At 49.4% G+C, this 22,589-nt stretch overlaps 1 protein-coding gene across 1 annotated transcript in view; it reads left to right on the top strand.

The window, feature by feature from the left end:
* Positions 1-22,589, top strand: part of apip (APAF1 interacting protein) — a 58,556-nt gene that overhangs the window by 26,464 nt on the left and 9,503 nt on the right. The window contains exon 3 of the mRNA XM_078220384.1: positions 14,782-14,830. Within this exon, the coding sequence (XP_078076510.1) occupies positions 14,782-14,830 (49 nt within the window). The remainder of the gene's footprint in view (positions 1-14,781; positions 14,831-22,589) is intronic.

Here is a 22,589-nt window from a genome sequence, read left to right as displayed (position 1 = left end):
TAATAAAAGCTAACACACTATAGGCCTTCTTCACAGCTCTATCCACTTGACTGGCAACCTTTAGAGATCTGTGGATATGGACCCCAAGATCTCTCTGTTCCTCCACAGTCTTCAGAACCCTACCTTTGACCCTGTAATCCACATTTAAATTTGTCCTACCAAAATGAATCACCTCACATTTATCAGGGTTAAACTCCATTTGCCATTTTTCAGCCCAGCTTTGCATCCTATCTATGTCTCTTTGCAGCCTACAACAGCCCTCCACCTCATCCACTACTCCACCAATCTTGGTGTCATCAGCAAATTTACTGATCCACCCTTCAGCCCCCTCCTCTAAGTCATTAATAAAAATCACAAAGAGCAGAGGACCAAGCACTGATCCCTGTGGCACACCGCTAGCAACCTGCCTCCAATCCGAAAATTTTCCATCGACCACCACCCTCTGTCTTCGGTCAGACAGCCAGTTACCTATCCAATCGGCCAACTTTCCCTCTATCCCACACCTCCTCACTTTCATCATAAGCCGACCATGGGGGACCTTATCAAACGCCTTACTAAAATCCATGTATATGACATCAACTGCCCTACCTTCATCAACACACTTAGTTACCTCCTCAAAAAATTCTATCAAATTTGTGAGGCACGACTTGCCCTTCACGAATCCGTGCTGACTATCTCGGATTAATCCGCATCTTTAGCTTTGCTCAAGTCCACATAGACCACATCAGGTGCATTGCACTCATCAATATGGCTGATTACCTCCTCAAAAAATGTGATTAAATTTATCAAACACAACCTTCCCCTAACTACTTTGGATTCATCTGTGTCTATCCAAGTACAGATATATGCTGTCCCCCAGAATTACTTATTGAAACTTCCCCACCACTGAGGTAGAATTGACTGGCCTTTAGTTTCCTGGGCTATCCCTACCTCTCTTTTTTAATAATGGGACAATGTTATGGTGTGCTTTCCCAATGATGTGAGAGGATATATGGTTGAGGCATTGATGGCATTCCCTCAAGCCACCACTACGCCACCTGTGAGAGTGTCCAGTTCAGGGTCTTTGGCTCCACACGCCCTCCACAGACATCAATGCTCAGGCTCTGGACTGTCCGGTCCAGGCTCTGAACTGTCCGGCCCAGTCTCTGAACTGTTCGGTCCAGTCTCTGAACAGTCCGGTCCAGGCTCTGAACAGTCCGGTCCAGGCTCTGAACTGTCCGGCCCAGTCTCTGAACTGTCCGGTCCAAGCTCTGAACTGTCCGGTCCAGGCTCTGAACAGTCCGGTCCAAGCTCTGAACTGTCCGGTCCAGGCTCTGAACAGTCCAGCCCAGGCTCTGATCTGTCCAGCCCAGGCTCAGAACTGTCAACTCCAGGCTCTGAACTGTCCGGCCCAGTCTCTGAACTGTCCGATCCAGGCTGTGAACTGTCCGGCCCAGTCTCTGAACTGTCCGGCCCAGGCTCTGAACAGTCCGGTCCAGGCTCTGAACTGTCCGGTCCAGGCTGTGAACTGTCCAGTACAGTCTCGGAACTGTCCAGTCCAGTCTCGGAACTGTCCGGCCCAGTCTCGGAACTGTCCGGTCCAGTCTCGGAACAGTCCGGTCCAGTCTCCGAACTGTCCGGTTCAGGCTCTGAACTGTCCGGTCCAGGCTCTGAACTGTCCGCTCCAGGCTCTGAACTGTCCGGTCCAGGCTGTGAACTGTCCAGTACAGTCTCGGAACTGTCCAGTCCAGTCTCGGAACTGTCCGGCCCAGTCTCGGAACTGTCCGGTCCAGTCTCTGAACAGTCCGGTCCAGGCTCTGAACGTTCCAGCCCAGGCTCTGAACTGTCCGGTCCAGTCTCCGAACTGTCCGGTCCAGGCTCTGAACTGTCCGGTCCAGGCTCTGAACTGTCCGGCCCAGTCTCTGAACCGTCCGGCCCAGGCTCTGAACTGTCCGGCCCAGTCTCTGAACTGTCCGATCCAGGCTGTGAACTGTCCGGCCCAGGCTGTGAACTGTCCAGTCCAGTCTCGGAACTGTCCAGTCCAGTCTCGGAACTGTCCGGCCCAGTCTCGGAACTGTCCGGTCCAGTCTCTGAACAGTCCGGTCCAGGCTCTGAACGTTCCAGCCCAGGGTCTGAACTGTCCGGTCCAGTCTCCGAACTGTCCGGTCCAGGCTCTGAACTGCCCAGTCCAGGCTCTGAACTGTCCGGCCCAGTCTCTGAACTGTCCGGTCCAGTCTCTGAACTGTCCGGTCCAGACTCTGAACTGTCCGGCCCAGACTCTGAACTGTCCGGCCCAGACTCTGAACTGTCCGGTCCAGACTCTGAACTGTCCGGTCCAGGCTGTGAACTGTCCGGTCCAGGCTGTGAACTGTCCGGTCCAGGCTGTGAACTGTCCAGTCCAGTCTCGGAACTGTCCAGTCCAGTCTCGGAACTGTCCGGCCCAGTCTCGGAACTGTCCGGTCCAGTCTCTGAACTGTCCGGCCCAGGCTCTGAACTGTCCGGCCCAGTCTCTGAACTGTCCGATCCAGGCTGTGAACTGTCCGGCCCAGGCTGTGAACTGTCCAGTCCAGTCTCGGAACTGTCCAGTCCAGTCTCGGAACTGTCCGGTCCAGTCTCTGAACTGCCCGGTCCAGGCTCTGAACTGTCCGGCCCAGTCTCTGAACTGCCCGGTCCAGGCTCTGAACTGTCCGCCCCAGTCTCTGAACTGCCCGGTCCAGGCTCTGAACTGTCCGGCCCAGTCTCTGAACTGCCCGGTCCAGGCTCTGAACTGTCCGGCCCAGTCTCTGAACTGTCCGGCCCAGTCTCTGAACTGTCCGATCCAGGCTGTGAACTGTCCGGCCCAGGCTGTGAACTGTCCAGTCCAGTCTCGGAACTGTCCGGTCCAGTCTCCGAACTGTCCAGTTCAGGCTCTGAACTGTCCGGTCCAGTCTCTGAACTGTCCGGTCCAGACTCTGAACTGTCCGGTCCAGGCTGTGAACTGTCCAGTCCAGTCTCGGAACTGTCCAGTCCAGTCTCGGAACTGTCCGGTCCAGTCTCTGAACAGTCCGGTCCAGTCTCTGAACTGTCCGGCCCAGGCTCTGAACTGTCCGGCCCAGTCTCTGAACTGTCCGATCCAGGCTGTGAACTGTCCGGCCCAGGCTGTGAACTGTCCAGTCCAGTCTCGGAACTGTCCAGTCCAGTCTCGGAACTGTCCGGTCCAGTCTCTGAACAGTCCGGTCCAGTCTCTGAACTGTCCGGCCCAGGCTCTGAACTGTCCGGCCCAGTCTCTGAACTGTCCGATCCAGGCTGTGAACTGTCCGGCCCAGGCTGTGAACTGTCCAGTCCAGTCTCGGAACTGTCCAGTCCAGTCTCTGAACTGTCCGGCCCAGTCTCTGAACTGCCCGGTCCAGGCTCTGAACTGTCCGGCCCAGTCTCTGAACTGTCCGGCCCAGTCTCTGAACTGTCCGATCCAGGCTGTGAACTGTCCGGCCCAGGCTGTGAACTGTCCGGTCCAGGCTCTGAACTGTCCGGTCCAGGCTCTGAACTGTCCGGCCCAGTCTCTGAACTGTCCGGCCCAGGCTGTGAACTGTCCAGTCCAGTCTCGGAACTGTCCAGTCCAGTCTCTGAACTGTCCGGCCCAGTCTCGGAACTGCCCGGTCCAGTCTCGGAACTGTCCAGTCCAGTCTCGGAACTGTCCGGCCCAGTCTCGGAACTGTCCGGTCCAGTCTCCGAACTGTCCAGTTCAGGCTCTGAACTGTCCGTTCCAGGCTCTGAACTGTCCGGTCCAGGCTCTGAACTGTCCGGCCCAGTCTCTGAACTGTCCGATCCAGGCTGTGAACTGTCCAGTCCAGTCTCGGAACTGTCCAGTCCAGTCTCGGAACTGTCCGGCCCAGTCTCGGAACTGTCCGGTCCAGTCTCCGAACAGTCCTGTTCAGGCTCTGAACTGTCCGGCCCAGACTCTGAACTGTCCGGCCCAGACTCTGAACTGTCCGGTCCAGACTCTGAACTGTCCGGCCCAGACTCTGAACTGTCCGGTCCAGACTCTGAACTGTCCGGTCCAGGCTCTGAACTGTCCGGTCCAGACTCTGAACAGTCCGGTCCAGGCTCTGAACTGTCCGGCCCAGGCTGTGAACTGTCCAGTCCAGTCTCGGAACTGTCCAGTCCAGTCTCGGAACTGTCCGGCCCAGTCTCGGAACTGTCCGGTCCAGTCTCTGAACTGTCCGGTCCAGGCTCTGAACTGCCCGGCCCAGTCTCTGAACTGTCCGATCCAGGCTGTGAACTGTCCGGCCCAGGCTGTGAACTGTCCAGTCCAGTCTCGGAACTGTCCAGTCCAGTCTCTGAACTGTCCGGCCCAGTCTCTGAACTGCCCGGTCCAGGCTCTGAACTGTCCGGCCCAGTCTCTGAACTGTCCGATCCAGGCTGTGAACTGTCCGGCCCAGGCTGTGAACTGTCCAGTCCAGTCTCGGAACTGTCCAGTCCAGTCTCGGAACTGTCCGGCCCAGTCTCGGAACTGTCCGGTCCAGTCTCCGAACTGTCCAGTTCAGGCTCTGAACTGTCCGGTCCAGACTCTGAACTGTCCGGTCCAGGCTCTGAACTGTCCGGTCCAGGCTCTGAACTGCCCGGCCCAGGCTCTGAACTGCCCGGCCCAGGCTCTGAACTGTCCGGTCCAGGCTCTGAACTGCCCGGCCCAGGCTCTGAACTGTCCGGCCCAGTCTCTGAACTGTCCGGCCCAGTCTCTGAACTGCCCGGCCCAGGCTCTGAACTGTCCGATCCAGGCTCTGAACTGTCTGGTCCAGGCTCTGAACTGCCCGGCCCAGGCTCTGAACTGTCCGGTCCAGTCTCCGAACTGTCCAGTTCAGGCTCTGAACTGTCCGGTCCAGGCTCTGAACTGTCCGGTCCAGGCTCTGAACTGTCCAGTCCAGGCTCTGAACTGTCCGGTCCAGGCTCTGAACTGTCCGGTCCAGGCTCTGATCTGTCCAGCCCAGGCTCTGAACTGTCCGGCCCAGGCTCTGAACTGTCCGGTCCAGGCTCTGAACTGTCCGGTCCAGGCTCTGAACTGTCCGGTCCAGTCTCCGAACTGTCCAGTTCAGGCTCTGAACTGTCCAGTTCAGGCTCTGAACTGTCCGGTCCAGACTCTGAACTGTCCGCTCCAGACTCTGAACTGTCCGCTCCAGGCTCTGAACTGCCCGGCCCAGGCTCTGAACTGCCCGGCCCAGGCTCTGAACTGCCCGGCCCAGGCTCTGAACTGTCCGGTCCAGGCTCTGAACTGTCCGGTCCAGACTCTGAACTGTCCGGTCCAGGCTCTGAACTGTCCGGTCCAGGCTCTGAACTGTCCGGTCCAGGCTCTGAACTGTCCGGTCCAGGCTCTGAACTGTCCGGTCCAGGCTCTGAACTGTCCGGTCCAGTCTCTGAACTGTCCGGTCCAGTCTCTGAACTGTCCGGTCCAGGCTCTGAACCGTCCGGTCCAGGCTCTGAACCGTCCGGTCCAGTCTCTGAACTGTCCGGCCCAGGCTCTGAACTGTCCGGCCCAGTCTCTGAACTGTCCGATCCAGGCTGTGAACTGTCCGGCCCAGGCTGTGAACTGTCCAGTCCAGTCTCGGAACTGTCCAGTCCAGTCTCGGAACTGTCCGGTCCAGTCTCTGAACAGTCCGGTCCAGTCTCTGAACTGTCCGGCCCAGGCTCTGAACTGTCCGGCCCAGTCTCTGAACTGTCCGATCCAGGCTGTGAACTGTCCGGCCCAGGCTGTGAACTGTCCAGTCCAGTCTCGGAACTGTCCAGTCCAGTCTCTGAACTGTCCGGCCCAGTCTCTGAACTGCCCGGTCCAGGCTCTGAACTGTCCGGCCCAGTCTCTGAACTGTCCGGCCCAGTCTCTGAACTGTCCGATCCAGGCTGTGAACTGTCCGGCCCAGGCTGTGAACTGTCCGGTCCAGGCTCTGAACTGTCCGGTCCAGGCTCTGAACTGTCCGGCCCAGTCTCTGAACTGTCCGGCCCAGGCTGTGAACTGTCCAGTCCAGTCTCGGAACTGTCCAGTCCAGTCTCTGAACTGTCCGGCCCAGTCTCGGAACTGCCCGGTCCAGTCTCGGAACTGTCCAGTCCAGTCTCGGAACTGTCCGGCCCAGTCTCGGAACTGTCCGGTCCAGTCTCCGAACTGTCCAGTTCAGGCTCTGAACTGTCCGTTCCAGGCTCTGAACTGTCCGGTCCAGGCTCTGAACTGTCCGGCCCAGTCTCTGAACTGTCCGATCCAGGCTGTGAACTGTCCAGTCCAGTCTCGGAACTGTCCAGTCCAGTCTCGGAACTGTCCGGCCCAGTCTCGGAACTGTCCGGTCCAGTCTCCGAACAGTCCTGTTCAGGCTCTGAACTGTCCGGCCCAGACTCTGAACTGTCCGGCCCAGACTCTGAACTGTCCGGTCCAGACTCTGAACTGTCCGGCCCAGACTCTGAACTGTCCGGTCCAGACTCTGAACTGTCCGGTCCAGGCTCTGAACTGTCCGGTCCAGACTCTGAACAGTCCGGTCCAGGCTCTGAACTGTCCGGCCCAGGCTGTGAACTGTCCAGTCCAGTCTCGGAACTGTCCAGTCCAGTCTCGGAACTGTCCGGCCCAGTCTCTGAACTGTCCGGTCCAGTCTCTGAACTGTCCGGTCCAGGCTCTGAACCGTCCGGTCCAGGCTCTGAACCGTCCGGCCCAGGCTCTGAACCGTCCGGCCCAGGCTCTGAACTGTCCGGCCCAGTCTCTGAACTGTCCGGTCCAGGCTCTGAACTGTCCGGCCCAGTCTCTGAACTGTCCGGTCCAGGCTCTGAACTGTCCGGTCCAGGCTCTGAACTGTCCGGTCCAGGCTCTGAACTGTCCGGTCCAGGCTCTGAACTGTCCGGTCCAGGCTCTGAACTGTCCGGCCCAGGCTCTGAACTGTCCGGCCCAGGCTCTGAACTGTCCGGCCCAGGCTCTGAACTGTCCGGCCCAGGCTCTGAACTGTCCGGCCCAGGCTCTGAACTGTCCGGCCCAGGCTCTGAACTGTCCGGCCCAGGCTCTGAACTGTCCGGTCCAGGCTGTGAACTGTCCGGCCCAGGCTCTAAATTCTCCAGTCCAAACTCTCAGCTGTCTGGTCCTAGCTACGGAGAGGGACATGTACCCTGTGCAGAATAGCACACGAGTCATTTATGCATCTCAGTGCTGCTGCATGTGCTGCTCCATGAAGTTGGCCACTGTCTCATGGGAGGAGTTCATGTGCTGGAATCCACAAGACATGGTGGAGCTCATCTACACCATGGACTCCTCCATTCACAGCACATAAGGTCTCAGGGAACTCTACCGGATGGCCACACATCTGCTACTGCTGCTGCTCTAAGTACTGAGTCCCAAACTGTGACTTCCGAGGCCCTTCTCCACTGTCCCGTGAAGCATCACTGTGATTGTCCTCTCTCCTCTAGGGGGGATAGACGCCTCTGCCTCAGATACTTCCTCCTGCACACTAGTGCTGTGCTCATCACCCAGTGCCCAACTCTAAAGCCACACATGGACCTACTAAGCTGCACATGTCTGGTGCCCAGTGTGTTACTGCTTTCCCTCCTTGATTTCCTAGACTCCTAGGTCGTTTGTTGTCTACCACTGGGACCTGTTGGAAACACAAGAAAAGATCATGGGAAATAGGCATGGAAATCCTCACATTTCCTCAGTGACAGAGCATTTCATGATGCAAATGCAAGTGTGGCATGTATGGCATACTTTGGTGTGTGTGGCAAGGCTTTAGGGTGCCAGAGCTCCTTGGGGAGCACACACTTGTTGGGATGAAGTGAGGCAATCAGTAGCCAGGGGATTGCTCAGTGCTTGCAAATCCCCCTTTGTTGAAGCTGTAGGGTGGTGCAAGGGTCAGTAAAGTGAGGGTCACTAGAGTTGAGGGCTGACTGTGGTGAGCAGCTCCTGAGCTGGGCTGCTATGCACATTAGTAGTGCCAGATGACCATAGGCGCCTCTCCACATTGAGGGGAGACTGGTGGTGATTTAGCCTGAAGGTCAGCACACCTCAGATGAGGGACAAGGTTGAGACGGTGGGGGGAGGGAGGCCTTCATGAATAACCTCATCCAGTACAGGAATTGAACCCACGCTGTTGGCATCACTCTGCATCATTTGGGGCAGCACAGGGGCACATTGGTTAGCTGGTTCAATTCCAACCTCGGGTCACTGTCTGTGTGGAGTTTACACATACCGCCCGTGTCTGCGTGGGTTTCCTCCTGGTGCTCCGGTTTCCTCCCACAGTCCAAAGATGTGCGGGTTAGGTTGATTGACCATGCTAAATTGCCCCTGAGTGTCAGGGGGTCTAACGGGATGAATATGTGGGGTTGTGGGGATAGGGCCTGGGAGGGATTGCAGTTAGTGCAGGCTCGATGGGCACTGCAGGGATTATATGATTCTATTCTATCGTGAACCAGCCATTTAGTCAACTGAGCTTTCTGACTCCCAGAAAAGCCGACAATAACGCTTTGAGCAAGTACAGGTGTAATGAGTGAATGAATAGTTTGCCACTATTGAAAATTCAGGTCATTTTCTATTAGATTTGCTATGTGTAAACACTCCTCTTTTTCAGTCCTGTAACACAAAATTGTTTCTGTTGCTGCACATGTTCACCACTGGATCGAGCTTTATTAATTCTAAAAGCTATTGAAAACTATACCAACTGGTTCGTAGAATCATAGAATTGCTACAGTGCAGAAGGAGGCCTTTCAGTCCATTAAGCCAGCATCGACAACAATCCCACCCAGGCCCTATCCCAGTGAGCCCACATATTTGACCTGCTTGTCACCTTGACACTAAGGGGCAATTTAGCATGGTCAATCAACCTAACCTGCAAATGTTTGGAGTGTGAGAAGAAACCGGAGCACCCGGAGGAAATCCACGCAGACATGGAGAGAACGTGCAAACTGCACACAGGTAGCGACCTGAGGCTGGATTGAACCCTGGTCCCTGGAGCTGTGAGGCAGCCATGCTAGTTGTGCCACCCCATCACTTATACACTGAAGGAAATCAACTTTATCCTCACTTCCTGTCAACAACACCGCTGGAAATCCAGTAGTTCTGTATGTAAACCATCTGAATCCAAAAATTAGATTTCAGCCTGGAAGTCACTCCTGGGCTCTGGGACAAGGACAGCAGATGCATGGGACCACCACTGTCTGCAAGTTTCCCTCTAAGTCACGTACCATCCTAATTTAAAACTATATCACCGTTCCTTCACTGTGACTGGATCAAAATCCTCGAACTCCCTTCCTCGCAGGACTCTGGATGTTCCTGCAACACATGGACTGCAGCAGTTCAAGAAAGTGGCTCAACACAACCTCTTCAAGGGCAATTGGGGATGGGCAATAAATGCTACCCTTACCAGTGCTGATCAATCCTAAGAACAAATTTTAGAAGTGGTCAAATTGGTCAACACTACATCCACTGATTAACTATGGCTAAAAAATGTTTCTCAGACCAACATATTTCAAGTATGACAAAAAAGGAGCTTTATTTGGTTTAGTTCTCAGAACAGAATTAAGTTGAATGCAAGAATGGAAAGAGTAAACAAAGAGTTAATATTGTTGGTCTGGAAAAGGGCAAAATTCAGTCAAATAAAGAGTGTTCTGTCCCAAAATATCTGGGCAGGAAAGCTAGCAAAGAAGAATGGATCTGTGCTTGGAAATCTATATTTCTATAATCAAAAAGGCGGCTGCATCAAAGAATAGGGTTTCATGGATAACTGAAGGGGTTAAAATTAAACAACCTAAAAGATGACAAATACTTAATGAATATAAATAATGTATTGAATGTATGTCTAAAGGCTTTTGATTCAACTGGCGCTAATATTCTACCTTTAAAAAAACAGAGTGGTCAAAATATTCTAATGGTACTGCTGTAAACATAAAGGCCAAGATTGTGAAGGCAATGCCAAAGGAATAGCATTCATTATTTTCTACACTGACAACCATCCACAAAATCTCCCCAGGCTTCTGAACATAGATTTGCTGTCAGTTGTCATGGGGTGTCCAATTGAGTGTTCACCCTGTACAAGGAGACTGTGGCGTCTGAGCAGGGCAACCAGCAGCGACACTCATCAATCAGTCGGATTGAAGAATTTTCACTGAGACACACAGGGAGCGATTTTCCCACCTCCCCGCACCTGGCGCAGATTACGTCGATCCTGGAAAATTGGGTGCGGCCCTAAAAACGCCCCCAGCACAAAACAGTTTGCAATTGAATGGTCTCTTTTACTGGCACAAACCAGATTTGGGCATGAGGACGATTAGCATATTTAAAGTAGCATTTGAATATGCTTGGCCCAGAATCTGGGAGAAGCCGGATTCTCCCAGCATCTTCCGACCCTCAGGCATGGCGCGAGCCCGGTGAGAATCATTACTGGTCCCTACTAGATGAGACCAGGTGTGATGGTTATGTTGGGGGGCTCAGAGGACATTGAGGTGGGATCAGGGGCATGGCTGGGTAGTGCCCATCTGGCTCCCTGGCAGTGCCAGTGTGCTGGGGCAGTGCCAAGGGGGTGGAGCCTGAAAGGGGCTATGACAGGGGTGAGCTATGAAGGGGCGGTGGAGCATGAAGGAGTGGAGCATGGAAGGGGGCTTGACGGCTGTCATAAAGGGGGGGCATATTGGAGATTTTGGGGGTGGTGCATTTCAGGGTCATGAAGGGAGACTCGTTTGGAGGACCTCAATATCCCGAAGCCAGCAACCCATATCGGGAGGGGTTGGGAAAGGTGCTTCTGATGAGGGGAGTGGTGTGGGGGGGTAGTCCCGATGTCCACGGGGGGGAAGGAGGGGATCTCCCAGTGCACTGAGAGTTCGGGGGGCCCTTTCAAAACAGCACCTGATCACTTTGCAGTCAGGCTTACCGGCATGTATGGGCCCCGCCCCTCTCAGAATCGGTGCACAACTCACCACTCTCCGAAAAAATGACTGAACGCAGGATTTTCTGGCCACACTCGCCCCAAAACTGAAAAATCACACCTAAGGTCACCCCCCCCCCCCGACCACTACAATTCCCATGACTGGCAGGACGGGAGAATTCCCCTCTAAGTGTGGGATGATTGTGCTCCAGTCAATGCTGGACAGACTAACGTGGATCAGTGCGGTTTTCTCGCCATTATGGCACTTTGTCATTTTTGGGACAATTGCAACCAGAGTCTAAATCAGAAAATGTAAACCAGAAATATAGGCCGCAATTCTCCCATCCCGACCCGCAACTTTTCTGTCGGGTTGTTGTGGACGCGCGCCTGCGGCCTTGAACAGGGATTTGCGCATGCGCCGGGAACACATGCGCATCTCCCAGAGCCGGCGAACAGTCGCAGGTCAAACCACACTGGAAACCGGCGGGAAGGCAGGTAAGTCATTTAAATCTTTTCTGTATTTTAAATATGTATATTTGTTAATTATTGGGACATTTCAGGTCCCGATTGAATCTCCCACCCCGCCAGGAGTACTTCATTCCGGCGGGGTTCACACTAGCTCCTCGTTATTTGGGCAACTAGCAAGAGACCCTGCCGGAATGAAGGGGGAGGCAATCAGGGCCCCCAGGGTGTCGGGCGGCAGGGGGGGTGGTGCCCCCTGAGCATGGGCACCGTGGCAATGTCAAGGGGGTGGGGCCTATTGTGGGCCAGGCCTAGCAGCGATTGGTGGGGATGGAGGGTCCTGCTGCCACTCTGCAGACAGGATTGGTCTGGGATGAAGGGAGGCCAATGATTGGGGGGGACGGGGGCTGTCTCCAGGGGGGTCTGCCGTGGTGAGGGAGGTGGGGGGATCACCACTGCTGGGGAGTGGGGCCTGGATATTGGGGTGCTCCGGGAAGGGGAGGACCGGGGGGGGGGGGTGGTCAGGGCACTGCAGTGGTCCCAGGCTGGCCAGTGCTTGGGCTGGCCAGCAAACGGGAGGTTGACAGTTTGGGCCACTGTGTGTGCGCAGAGCTCCAGAACTATCAGACTCCGGCGCGAATAGGCCCCCCCACCCCTGCCGCCTCCCCCGGGTTTTTAATGACATTCCTGATTGCGACTTCTGCAGAGTGCAGTGAGAAGCTGAACTGTCAGAACAGTCGGGATTTAGAACAGTTGTCCCGTCAATTCAGCATTTTTGGGAGAATCGCCCCATATAATGGAATTAAACCATGTACAGAAAGCAAAATAAGGAAAACAAATGATAGAATTAAGAGAAGGAGATAAAAGAGACAGACCTGAGAAGTAAAAGAATGTTTGATTTACATCTCCAACACTAATTAAATTTTGAATGTAAAAGTAAATGTTCAGTGCCAGAGAGGTTTTTTTGCAGTAATTCGGGTTTATCACGCCATTAAAATTGCACACACACCTTCGTGCACCAGCCCTAACCTTTTCTACCATGTTTATCAGTTAACTAGTGGGTAAGCACCACAACTTCACACTCTTTTCAATGATTTTGATGACGAGTCTATATCAGTGAGATTTCAGTATAGCATAATGAATATCTAATGAATATAAATAATATAACAAATGGAGATCTCAAAGAGCATCTGTGTAGAAACATTCTAAGATAGAATTAATTTCTGTTATCTTTGAAAGGTTTTGTGAATATCAGCAATTGTATAAATGGCCAAATTTAAGCTATTAAAGCCAGTCATGAAAATTTGTGCTGACTTGCACAATAATGGAGGATAATGGCTCTTTGAAAAAGCTATCTAGATTCATAGAATTTCATAGAAATTCAGCCCACTCCCCTATCCTTTGACCATAAACCTACAATTATTTTTCTCACACCAAGCATTTATCCAATTCCCTTTTGCAACTTAGTATTGAATTTGCTTTCACCGCCCTTTTAGTCCAGATCATCGTCACTCACTATGTAAAAAAAACAAATCTCCTCACCTCTGGTTCTTTTGCCAATTGTCTTAAATCTGTTCCCCCTGCTAATCAACCCTCCTGACTGTGGAAAGAGTTTCCTCTTTATCCTATCAAAACCCCTTATAATTTTCAACACTTTCACCAAATCTCCCCTTTAGCTTAAAAGTGGTTAACAGTGAGGTTGAGTGTCTTGGGTTACAGGAAGATGTAGACGGGATGGTCAAATAGGCAGATAAGAGGCAGATGGAATTTAACCCTGAAAAGTGTGAGGTGATACACTTTGGAAGGAGCAATTTGACAAGGAAGTATACTATGAAAGGTCTGACACTGGGAAGTTCCAAAGAACAAAGGGACCTTGGCGTGTTTGTCCATAGACCCCTGAAGGCGGAAAGGCAGGTGGTGTAAAAGGCATTTGGCACACTCGCCTTTATCAATCGGGGTATAGATTACAAAAGTAGAGAGGTCATGACGGAGTTGTATAGAACTTTGGTGAGGTCACAGCTGGAGTATTGTGTGCAGTTCTGGTCGCCACATTACAGGAAGGACGTGAACGCACAGGAGGGGGTGCAGAGGAGATTCTCCAGGATGCTGCCTGGGATGGAACATTTAAGTTATGAAGACAGTTTGGATAGGCTTGGGTTGTTTCCTTTGGAGCAGAGAAGACTGAGGGGCAACCTGATTGAGATGTTCAAGATTCTGAGGGGCATGGACAGGATGGAAAGCTGTTCCCCTTAGTTGAAGAGCCAGTTACGAGGGGACACAAATTTAAAGTGAGGGGTGGGAGGTTTAGGGGGATTTGAGGAAAAACCTTTTTACTCAGAGGGTGGTGACAGCCTGAAATGCACTGCCCGGAAGGGTGGTGGAGACAGGATGCCTCACATCCTTTAAAAAGTACCTGGATGAGTACTTGGCATGCCATAACATTCAAGGCTCTGGGCCATGTGCTGGCAAGTGGGATTAGGTGGGCAGGTCAGGGCATTTCATGTTTCGGTGCAGACTCGATGGATCGAAGGGCCTCTTCTGCACTGTAGTAATTTGTGATTCTGTGAACCTTCGGTACTCTGGGGAACAATCTCAGCTTTCATCTCTACATAACTGAAGTCTTTCCCCTCTGATATCTAGTAAATCCCCTCTGCATTTTCTAAGGCTTTTTAAAGTACGGCGCTCAGAATTGGGCTCAATATTCTAAGACACAAAAGAGTCTTTATAAAGGTTTACCATACTCCTTTGTACTCTATGGCTGAGAAATTGAGGTATGCCCATTCTCATCGTACTGCTCCAGATGAATCTTTTTGAGAACTAACAGTATAGCCACGTCTCTGAAATGTTGTGAATGGGCTGTTGCATGGAGGTGCTAGCTGTCAGACTGCTGGTGTGTATGTTGGGTATTGAACCAGACATGAGCGTCCTATTACATCTTGGTTTAGAATCTTACATTAATAGTTAAGATTGGCAACGTAGAATTTTCTGTCTGAGTTTCATGTTCTGTGGTGCTAAATAGAAATATAGAGTTTCAGTTAAAGAGCTTAGGACTATCTGACAGTTTCACTGATAAAATAAGATTGCGTCATAAGGCCCATAGATTGAAAGGAGATATGGCCGTCAAGTTTGTTTCCTCCCAACAGATACCAATCACTTTGAAAATGTATCCATCCAGTGCACTGTCAGGATTCAACAGTTCTGGCAGATTTCAACCTGATTTAGATACTAAACTAGCCTGACTGAGATCTGCTGTTCCTCAGTGGGTTTTAGCCAAGCCAAGAATACTGACACTCTGGTAAAGATTATTCTATGAAATTGGGGATAAGCACCCTGTAAAACCATATAAAATTACAATTAGGGACCAATTTTGGGACTAAGACAGTAGGGATCTTTTATTCTCTCTATTTCTCTGTTAAACAGCTTTGTTTTAACCAATTTTGTCTCTGTGTTAATTTCTTGAAGTCTAAAACCAATTTAATCTTTCCCTTTTCAGAGATGAAATCTACATTGCTCCATCAGGTGTTCAGAAGGAGAGGATCCAGGTGTGTGGCGGATTTATTGTGGCAAAGAAAGAAAGATTTGCATTGACAACTTCAGGATGTCCAACCCTGGTTTACAACTAATGAATACTGTTGTAATGTTGTAATGTAGGAAACACAGCACCTAATTTTCACACAGCAAGCTCCCACAAACAGCAAGGTGTTAATGCCCACATCGTGTTTTACTAAAATAAGTTCTAATGAAAGGTCACTGACCTGAGGCATTATCACTATTTCCCTCTCCACAGCTACTGCCAGACCAATTCAATTCTTCCAGCATTTAATGTTTTTATTTGATGTTTTAACTCTATTGATTGAGGGATAAATATTGGCCAGAACACTGGAGAGAATACTCCTCTTCTTTGACTAAGTGCTGTGGGATCTTTTACATCCACCTAATAGGGTCTTGCTTTAACATCTCATTTGAAAGACAGCAAAAGACCAACAGCTGCTCAGCATTCTTGTTAATGTTCTTTCGGACAACAACAACCAAGGCCAGAGTGAGATGTCGAAGTGGGTTCTTCTGTGCGACACCATCTATAACTGCACTCATGGCATACAAGAAAACAGAGCAAAGGGATGCTGACTGGTTTGACGCTTATTGGACTGAAATGAAGTCAGTTACTGCAACCAAGAGGAGAGCCTTCATGAACTACAAGCAAGTCCCCAGCAAACACAGACTAGATGCTCTCAGAGCTGCCAGAATCGAGTATCAGCAGACTGTTCAGCACTGCACCAATCACACTGTCTGAAACTCTTCAGCAGATTGCAATTTGCTGCTGCTGCTGAATGCGGGGATGCTCGAGGGATGTTTGAAGAAAACAGGAAAGCAACAGGCCCAGCAACAACCAAACCAGCTCCTTGAAGACAAAAACAGGATGATCATCACTGAGTCTAGCAAGCAGATGGAGAGGTGGGGGGAGCATTACCTTGTACTCTACACAACAGAGAATGTTGTTATTGAAGGAGCTCTATTTTGGACTCCCCTGTCATGGAGGACCTGTGATGTGGAGATGCCGGCGTTGGACTGGGGTAAGCATAGTAAGAAGTCTCACAACACCAGGTTAAAGTCCAACAGGTTTATTTGGCAGCACAAGCTTTTGGAGTCTCACTCCTTCATCAGGTGAGTGGACTTGTGTTCACAAACAGGGCATATATAGACACAAACTCAATTTACAAGATAATGGTTGGAATGCGAGTCATAACAGGTAATCAAGTCTTAAAGGTACAGACAATGTGAGTGGAGAGAGGGTTAAGCACAGGTTAAAGAGATGTGTATTGTCTCAAGCCAGGACAGTTAGTGAGATTTTGCAAGCCCAGGCAAGCCGTGGGGATTACAGATAGTGTGACATGAACCCAAGATTCCGGTTGAGGCCGTCCTCGTGTGTGCGGAACTTGGCTATCAGTTTCTGCTCAGCGATTCTGCGTTGTCGTGTGTCCTGAAGGCCGCCTTGGAGAATGCTTACCTGAAGATCAGAGGCTGAATGCCCGTGACTGCTGAAGTGTTCCCCGACTGGAAGGGAAAACTCCTGCCTGGTGATTGTCGAGCGGTGTTCATTCATCCGTTGTTGTAGTGTCTGCATGGTCTCCCCAATATACATGCCTTAGGACATCCTTTCCTGCATCTTATCAGGTAGTCAACGCTGGCCGAGTCGCAAGAGTATGTACCGTGTACCTGGTGGTTGGTGTTCTCATGTGAGATGATGGCACCCGTGTCGATGATCCGGCACGTCTTACAGAGGTTGCTGTGGCAGGATTGTGTGGTGTCGTGGTCGCTGTCCTCCTGAAGGCTGGGTAGTTTGCTGCGGGCAATGGTCTGTTTGAGGTTGTGCGGTTGTTTGAAGGCAAGAAGTGGGGGTGTAGGGATGGCCTTGGCGAGATGTTCGTCTTCATCGATGACATGTTGAAGGCTCCAGAGAAGATGTCGTAGCTTCTCTGCTCCAGGGAAGTACTGGACGACGAAGGGTACACTGTCCACCGTGTCCCGTGTTTGTCTTCTGAGGAGGTCAGTGCGGTTTTTCGCTGTGGCACGTCGGAACTGTTGATCGATGAGTCGAGCGCCATATCCTGTTCTTATGAGGGCGTCTTTCAGCGTCTGTAGGTGTCTGTTGTGATCTTCCTCATCTGAGCAGATCCTCTGTATATAGAGGGCTTGTCGTAGGGGATGGCTTCTTTTAACGTGTCTAGGATGGAAGCTGGAGAAGTGGAGCATCGTGATGTTATCCGTGGGCTTGTGGTACAGTGAAGTGTTGAGGTGACCGTCCTTGATGGAGATGCGTGTGTCCAAGAATGCAACCGATTCCGGAGAGTAGTCCATGATGAGACTGATGGTGGGATGGAACTTGTTGATGTCAACGTATAGTTATTTCAATGATTGTTCGCCATGAGTCCAAAGGGCAGCAAACTACCCAGCCTTCAGGAGAAAAGTAACTACGACACCACACAACCCTGCCACAGCAACCTCCACAAGACGTGCCGGACCATCGACACGGGTGCCATCATCTCACGTGAGAACACCATCCACCAGGTACACGGTACATATTCTTGCGACTCGGCCAGCGTTGTCTACCTGATACGCTGCAGGAAAGGATATCCTGAGGCATGGTACATTGGGGAGACCATGCAGACGCTACGACAATGGATGAATGAACACTGCTCGACAACCACCAGGCACGAGTGTTCCCTTCCAGTCGAGGAACACTTCAGCAGTCACGGGCATTCAGCCTCTGATCTTCGGGTAAGCGTTCTCCAAGGCGGCCTTCACGACACACGACAACGCAGAATCGCTGAGCAGAAACTGATAGCCAAGTTCCGCACACATAAGGACGGCCTCAACCGGGATCTTGGGTTCATGTCACACTATCTGTAACCCCCACGATTTGCCTGGGCTCACTAACTGTCCTGGCTGGAGACAATACACACCTCTTTAATTTGTGCTTCGCCCTCTCTCCACTCACATTATCTATACCTTGATTATCTGTAAAGACTCGCATTCCAACCATTATCTTAAAAATTGAGTTTGTGTCTGCATATGCCCTGATTGTGTAGACAATTCCTCACTCACCAGATGAAGGAGCGAGACTCTGAAAGCTTGTGCTGCCAAATAAACCTGTTGGATTTTAACCTGATGTTGTGATACTTCTTACTATGGAGGAGCTGGACAGTGAGTCCACCAGAGCTGGACACTGAGCCCTCATAGTGGAGCTGGACATGACCATTGACTATCTTTCCAGTGGTAAAGCCCCAGGAAATGATGGCATTCCACCTGAAATCCAAAAAGTGTGAAACTAGCACTGCTGCAGCACTCAACGAACTTCTGTGTCTTTGCTGGAAGGAAAGATTTGTGCCACAACACAAGCATGATGCAAAAATAGTCACCTTGTACAAGAACAAAGTGAGTTGCAGTGACTGAAACTAATACTGAGCCATCTCTTTGTTGGTGTGGTGTGGAATGTCTTTGCACACATTGCTCTGACCAGATTGCACATCCTGACAACACACATCTATCCTGAGTCTCAATGTGACTTCAGAGCTGCAAGATTGATAGTTGACAGTTTTCTCACATTGGCAGTTACAGGAAAAGTGCAGCAAACAGCACAAATCATTCGACATTACCCTCGTGGATCTCAGCAATGATTTTCAATCAAGTTGTACAAAATCGGAGTTGATGCATGGGAAGTCTTCACTAGCGACCAGAGTGCCTGAGTCAAGTGGTCAGGAAGGGTCTGGAAAAATCAGAAGACAGAAAAATGGCAGAAAAGAGAACCCAGCAGAAGGGAACAAACATCAGTCAACCTCGGGTCAACACTATTCATCTGTGCTTGCTGTGGAAGGGACTATCGCTCACAATTCGACCCCTACAGCCATAATGGACGATGTTCAATGCAGATGTAACACAAACCCTGAGGTGCAATACATTCTTTTTCCAGACTGCTGGATGCCATTGTATGACAGCATCTCTGGGAGTATCACACTCCCTCAGAACTACAATAAAGTGTCAGTCCAGATTATTTGCTCAAGTCTCTGGGCTGAGACCTGGATCCTTTGAATCAGAGACAAGAATGCAGCTGCCAGAGCCACTTACATTTGTGTGCAGTGTTTAGTATTTCTCATTTGGATTTCCCTTAGGTGGCAGTATGGCAGTGTTTTTTTTTAAGACGGGCCAAGTATTGAAGAAAAACCTCATGAGAGATTAAGGAGCCTTCAATTGACAAGATTATTTGCACTCTTGTTGCTTATAATCTTCATTAATAATCCAGATACAAAAATACTGATGACATTAACACAGAAAAATCAGTCAAGTCAGAATTTTCAATAAAATGATTTAGATTACCACATAACTGCAGAGAATATCCAAATTGGATTTAAGAGAAGCTTAGAAAGAGTCTTGGGAATAATGGTTCAACTTATCATTTTCACTGCTGGACAATATTCCAAAGAAAAGCTTTTACAAACCATTAAGGATTGTGTGATGTGGTGCAAAACAAGAGTATGGACTGATAAGAATTTATAGCAAGACTTTCCACGAGGAGGACTGTTTTCATTTCTGGTTACTACAGCATAACTGTTCGTGCTGATACCAGACGTGATCAGGAAAGTCTTCTTCTGTAAGGAAAGCAGATAAATGCAAAAGGGGTATCAGCCAGCAACATCAGGTAGAGGAGACAATGGGTGGTGGTCAGAGGCAACCTATTAAACGGGCAGAAGATGGCAGGTTGGGAAGCTGATTTACTCTAAATGTCTTGGGGGTGTGGGGTGGTGGTGGTGGTGGTTCATCAAATAAGCTCAATAGCGTGAGGAAAAGCAACACAGTAAACTGCATCTGAGTGACACCAGTGCTGATTCGTTCACAATACTTCCTTCTCCATTGCTCAACAGAGGGGAAATGGGGAACAGTGAACCACAAAAATATTTCAGCTCAAGAGCGGCGGTGGATTAACAAACAATATCCCTCGACTCAGCGCTCTCACCTCTGCAGGAAAGATGTTGCCTCGGCCTGGATATTGCCGTCAGTGGCAAATGAAAAACGCCAACCATTGATTACTCTTCGACTTGTCCACAGACTTTCTGCGGGATATTTTACTGGAACTTGCTATGATTGGGGAGCTATTTCAGTGCAGCACTGCCTACTGGGAAATTGTGATCTGTGTGAACAAGCCAATTAACTGTATCTCCTTAAGCAATCAGATTGAAAAATCCTTCTTATGTAGCAATGAGTCGAAACCAGGAAGTGTCAGAATGGTGAATTTAATGTCAAATCAGGTACAGAAAGTAAAATATATAAAGAAAAAAAGATTGGATGAAGAGAGAGACAAAAGAGCAAATTTTTAAATATTTTTATCTTTTTAAGTCTTTAACAATAATTAATCAAACGAAATGAGACTCCATACATATAAAATTTAATTTTCAGTGCTGGAGAGGCTGTTTTTCAGTAATTAAGCATTATCTCATTAAAATTTGACTTTCACTACAATGGACAAGTCATATCTTTTCACAGCTAGTGTAGTGTGTATTTGCCATTTAAGTACTGGACCGCAACTTCACACCCTTCAATATATTTCAATGCCAGGTCTCTTGACAAGTTACTGTTGTAGCAAAGGTTCTGGAGAAGCATGGTAACTCACACAGCATCTTCCTGATTTTCGCATTTAAATGCATTTATGCGGTTGGCAAAAGTTACCATCCAATTTATACTTTATTGAATGGTGATAGCCTCATTGTTACTTCTATTGCAAACACCGAGCCAATATATAGCGAAACAGTGTTGTTAACAAGGTCCTTTTCTATATGAATGGTGACATCTAAAATAATCAACTATTGAAATGCGTTTAAAAATCATTTTGTTTTCCACTTCACATACCAGAATGTGGTAATGTTGGAAGTGAGAAGCTGATACTTTGAGACTGCCTTGTTGATTATATTACACTGTCAGTGCTCTTGACATTGTGTGGAATGAACGAGTCCAAGCTTCACGAGTAGGACACTTAGTCCAATCTGCCACTGTCACAGAGATTAGTCTGGATCAGCTTTTATCATTTGAAAGGCTGACAGTCCAAATTTAAATGGTTTATAAAAATGGAAAATGCTGGAAATAATCAAAGTCAGGAAGCATCTGTGGAGAAAAAAAGTCAGAGTTAACCTATCATCAGAACTGAGAAAAGTTAGAAATCTAATAGGTTTTGAGCAAGTGAAAGGGAAGCAAGGTGAAGGAAGAAGAAAAAACGGGGAATGTCTGTGGTAAGGTAGGAGGGAGAATGTATTTAGTGGCGGCTCCCTTGCAGAACAATGATACGCTTCCCCTTGTCACTTTCCACCCCACCAGCCTCAGCATTAAACAGATCATCCCCCATTTCCACGACCTCCAATGTGATGCCACCAGCAAAGGCATCTTACACTCCTTCCCTTCATCATTGCAAAGGGACTGTTCTCTCTATAACACTCCTCAATCACTCAAATACTCTTTTCTATGACAGTTTTCCTTGCAAGTGCAACAGAGGCAACATCTGTCCTTTTACTTCCTCCCTTCTTACCATCTTAAGCCCCAAGCACTACTTCCAAATGATTTGTTTGGATTTCTTTCAATTTAGTATGCTGAATTTGCTGCTCTGCATTGTAGAGACCAAATGCAGACTGGGTGACCAAAACCTCTGTTCCGCATGCAAGCATAGCTCTGAGTTTCCTGTCTCTTGTCATTTTAATTTCTGACGTTGCTCCCACTCTTACCTTTCTGTCCTTGATCTGTTACAGTTTTCCAGTGAAGCTCAATGCAAACTTGAGGAACAACCCCTCATCTTTTGACTGGGCCTGACAACCTTATGGACTCAACACTGAGTTTAACAAATTGAGATCAAGAGCTGCCCTCATTTTGCTTTATGCTTTTTTTTCACTGGTTTGTTTTTTTCATTCATCACGTTCTTAATCCCTTTACTTTGGTGATTGCTATTTTGCCACTCACACCTCATCTTTTGTTTCTTCACTAAATCCAGCAGCATTCCCTTTGGGCGGTCTTCTCTGATCCCTTCCGTAGCCACCCCACCATCAGCGAGAATTGAAAATTTGGCGCTCAGCCAAAACTGCATTCACTCAGCGGCACTGGAGAATCCCAGCCGCAGATGGGCTCGGAGGTTTTCGGCATTTGTCTTTTGAACCATGAAACCATTTGTCATTTAACCTTTCCTGCCCTCCAACCTATCATAGAGTTTCCTTTTTGTTGTTCTTCCTTGCAGCCCGACTTCACCAGTCAACCCTCCAGCTTTCAATTGCTCAAAACCTATTATATTTTTAACTTTTGGGTTGAAAGATCATAGACCTGAAACATAACTTTATTTTTAACTCCACAGATGCTGATTATTTTCTAGTGCTTTTGGTTTTTATTTCAGCTTTCCACCGTCGACAATAATTTGCTTTGGTCTAAATGTTTATGTTTGTTTAAAGTTATTCTGCATTGGGGATTGGAAATCGACAATCCAAACTGATGGAGATGGAATTCTTTCCATATCTGTCTGTTACAAATCCTCAAAAGTATGTTCCATTTCACATTCATGCATTCTATAATTGAGTGAACTTAAAGTCTCGGACTTGCTCATGCCTTTTGTTGAAAACCTAAAACTGTGTGGGAGGAATCGGTAACCATATCTATTGTTGGCAAGAGTTTGGCTTCTACCACTCTGATACACCAACACAGCAGGCAAGCTAGCAGGTAGCACTAAATCAGATTCGATTTTCACTGGCAATCATAAAGAATGGTGCTTTACAGTCTGTC

This window comes from Mustelus asterias, chromosome 9, assembly GCF_964213995.1.
Source record: "Mustelus asterias chromosome 9, sMusAst1.hap1.1, whole genome shotgun sequence".
Classification (NCBI taxonomy): Eukaryota; Metazoa; Chordata; class Chondrichthyes; order Carcharhiniformes; family Triakidae; genus Mustelus; species Mustelus asterias.
The sequence above is the reverse complement of the archived record's forward strand: the minus strand, read 5'-3'. Positions and strand labels throughout refer to the sequence as shown.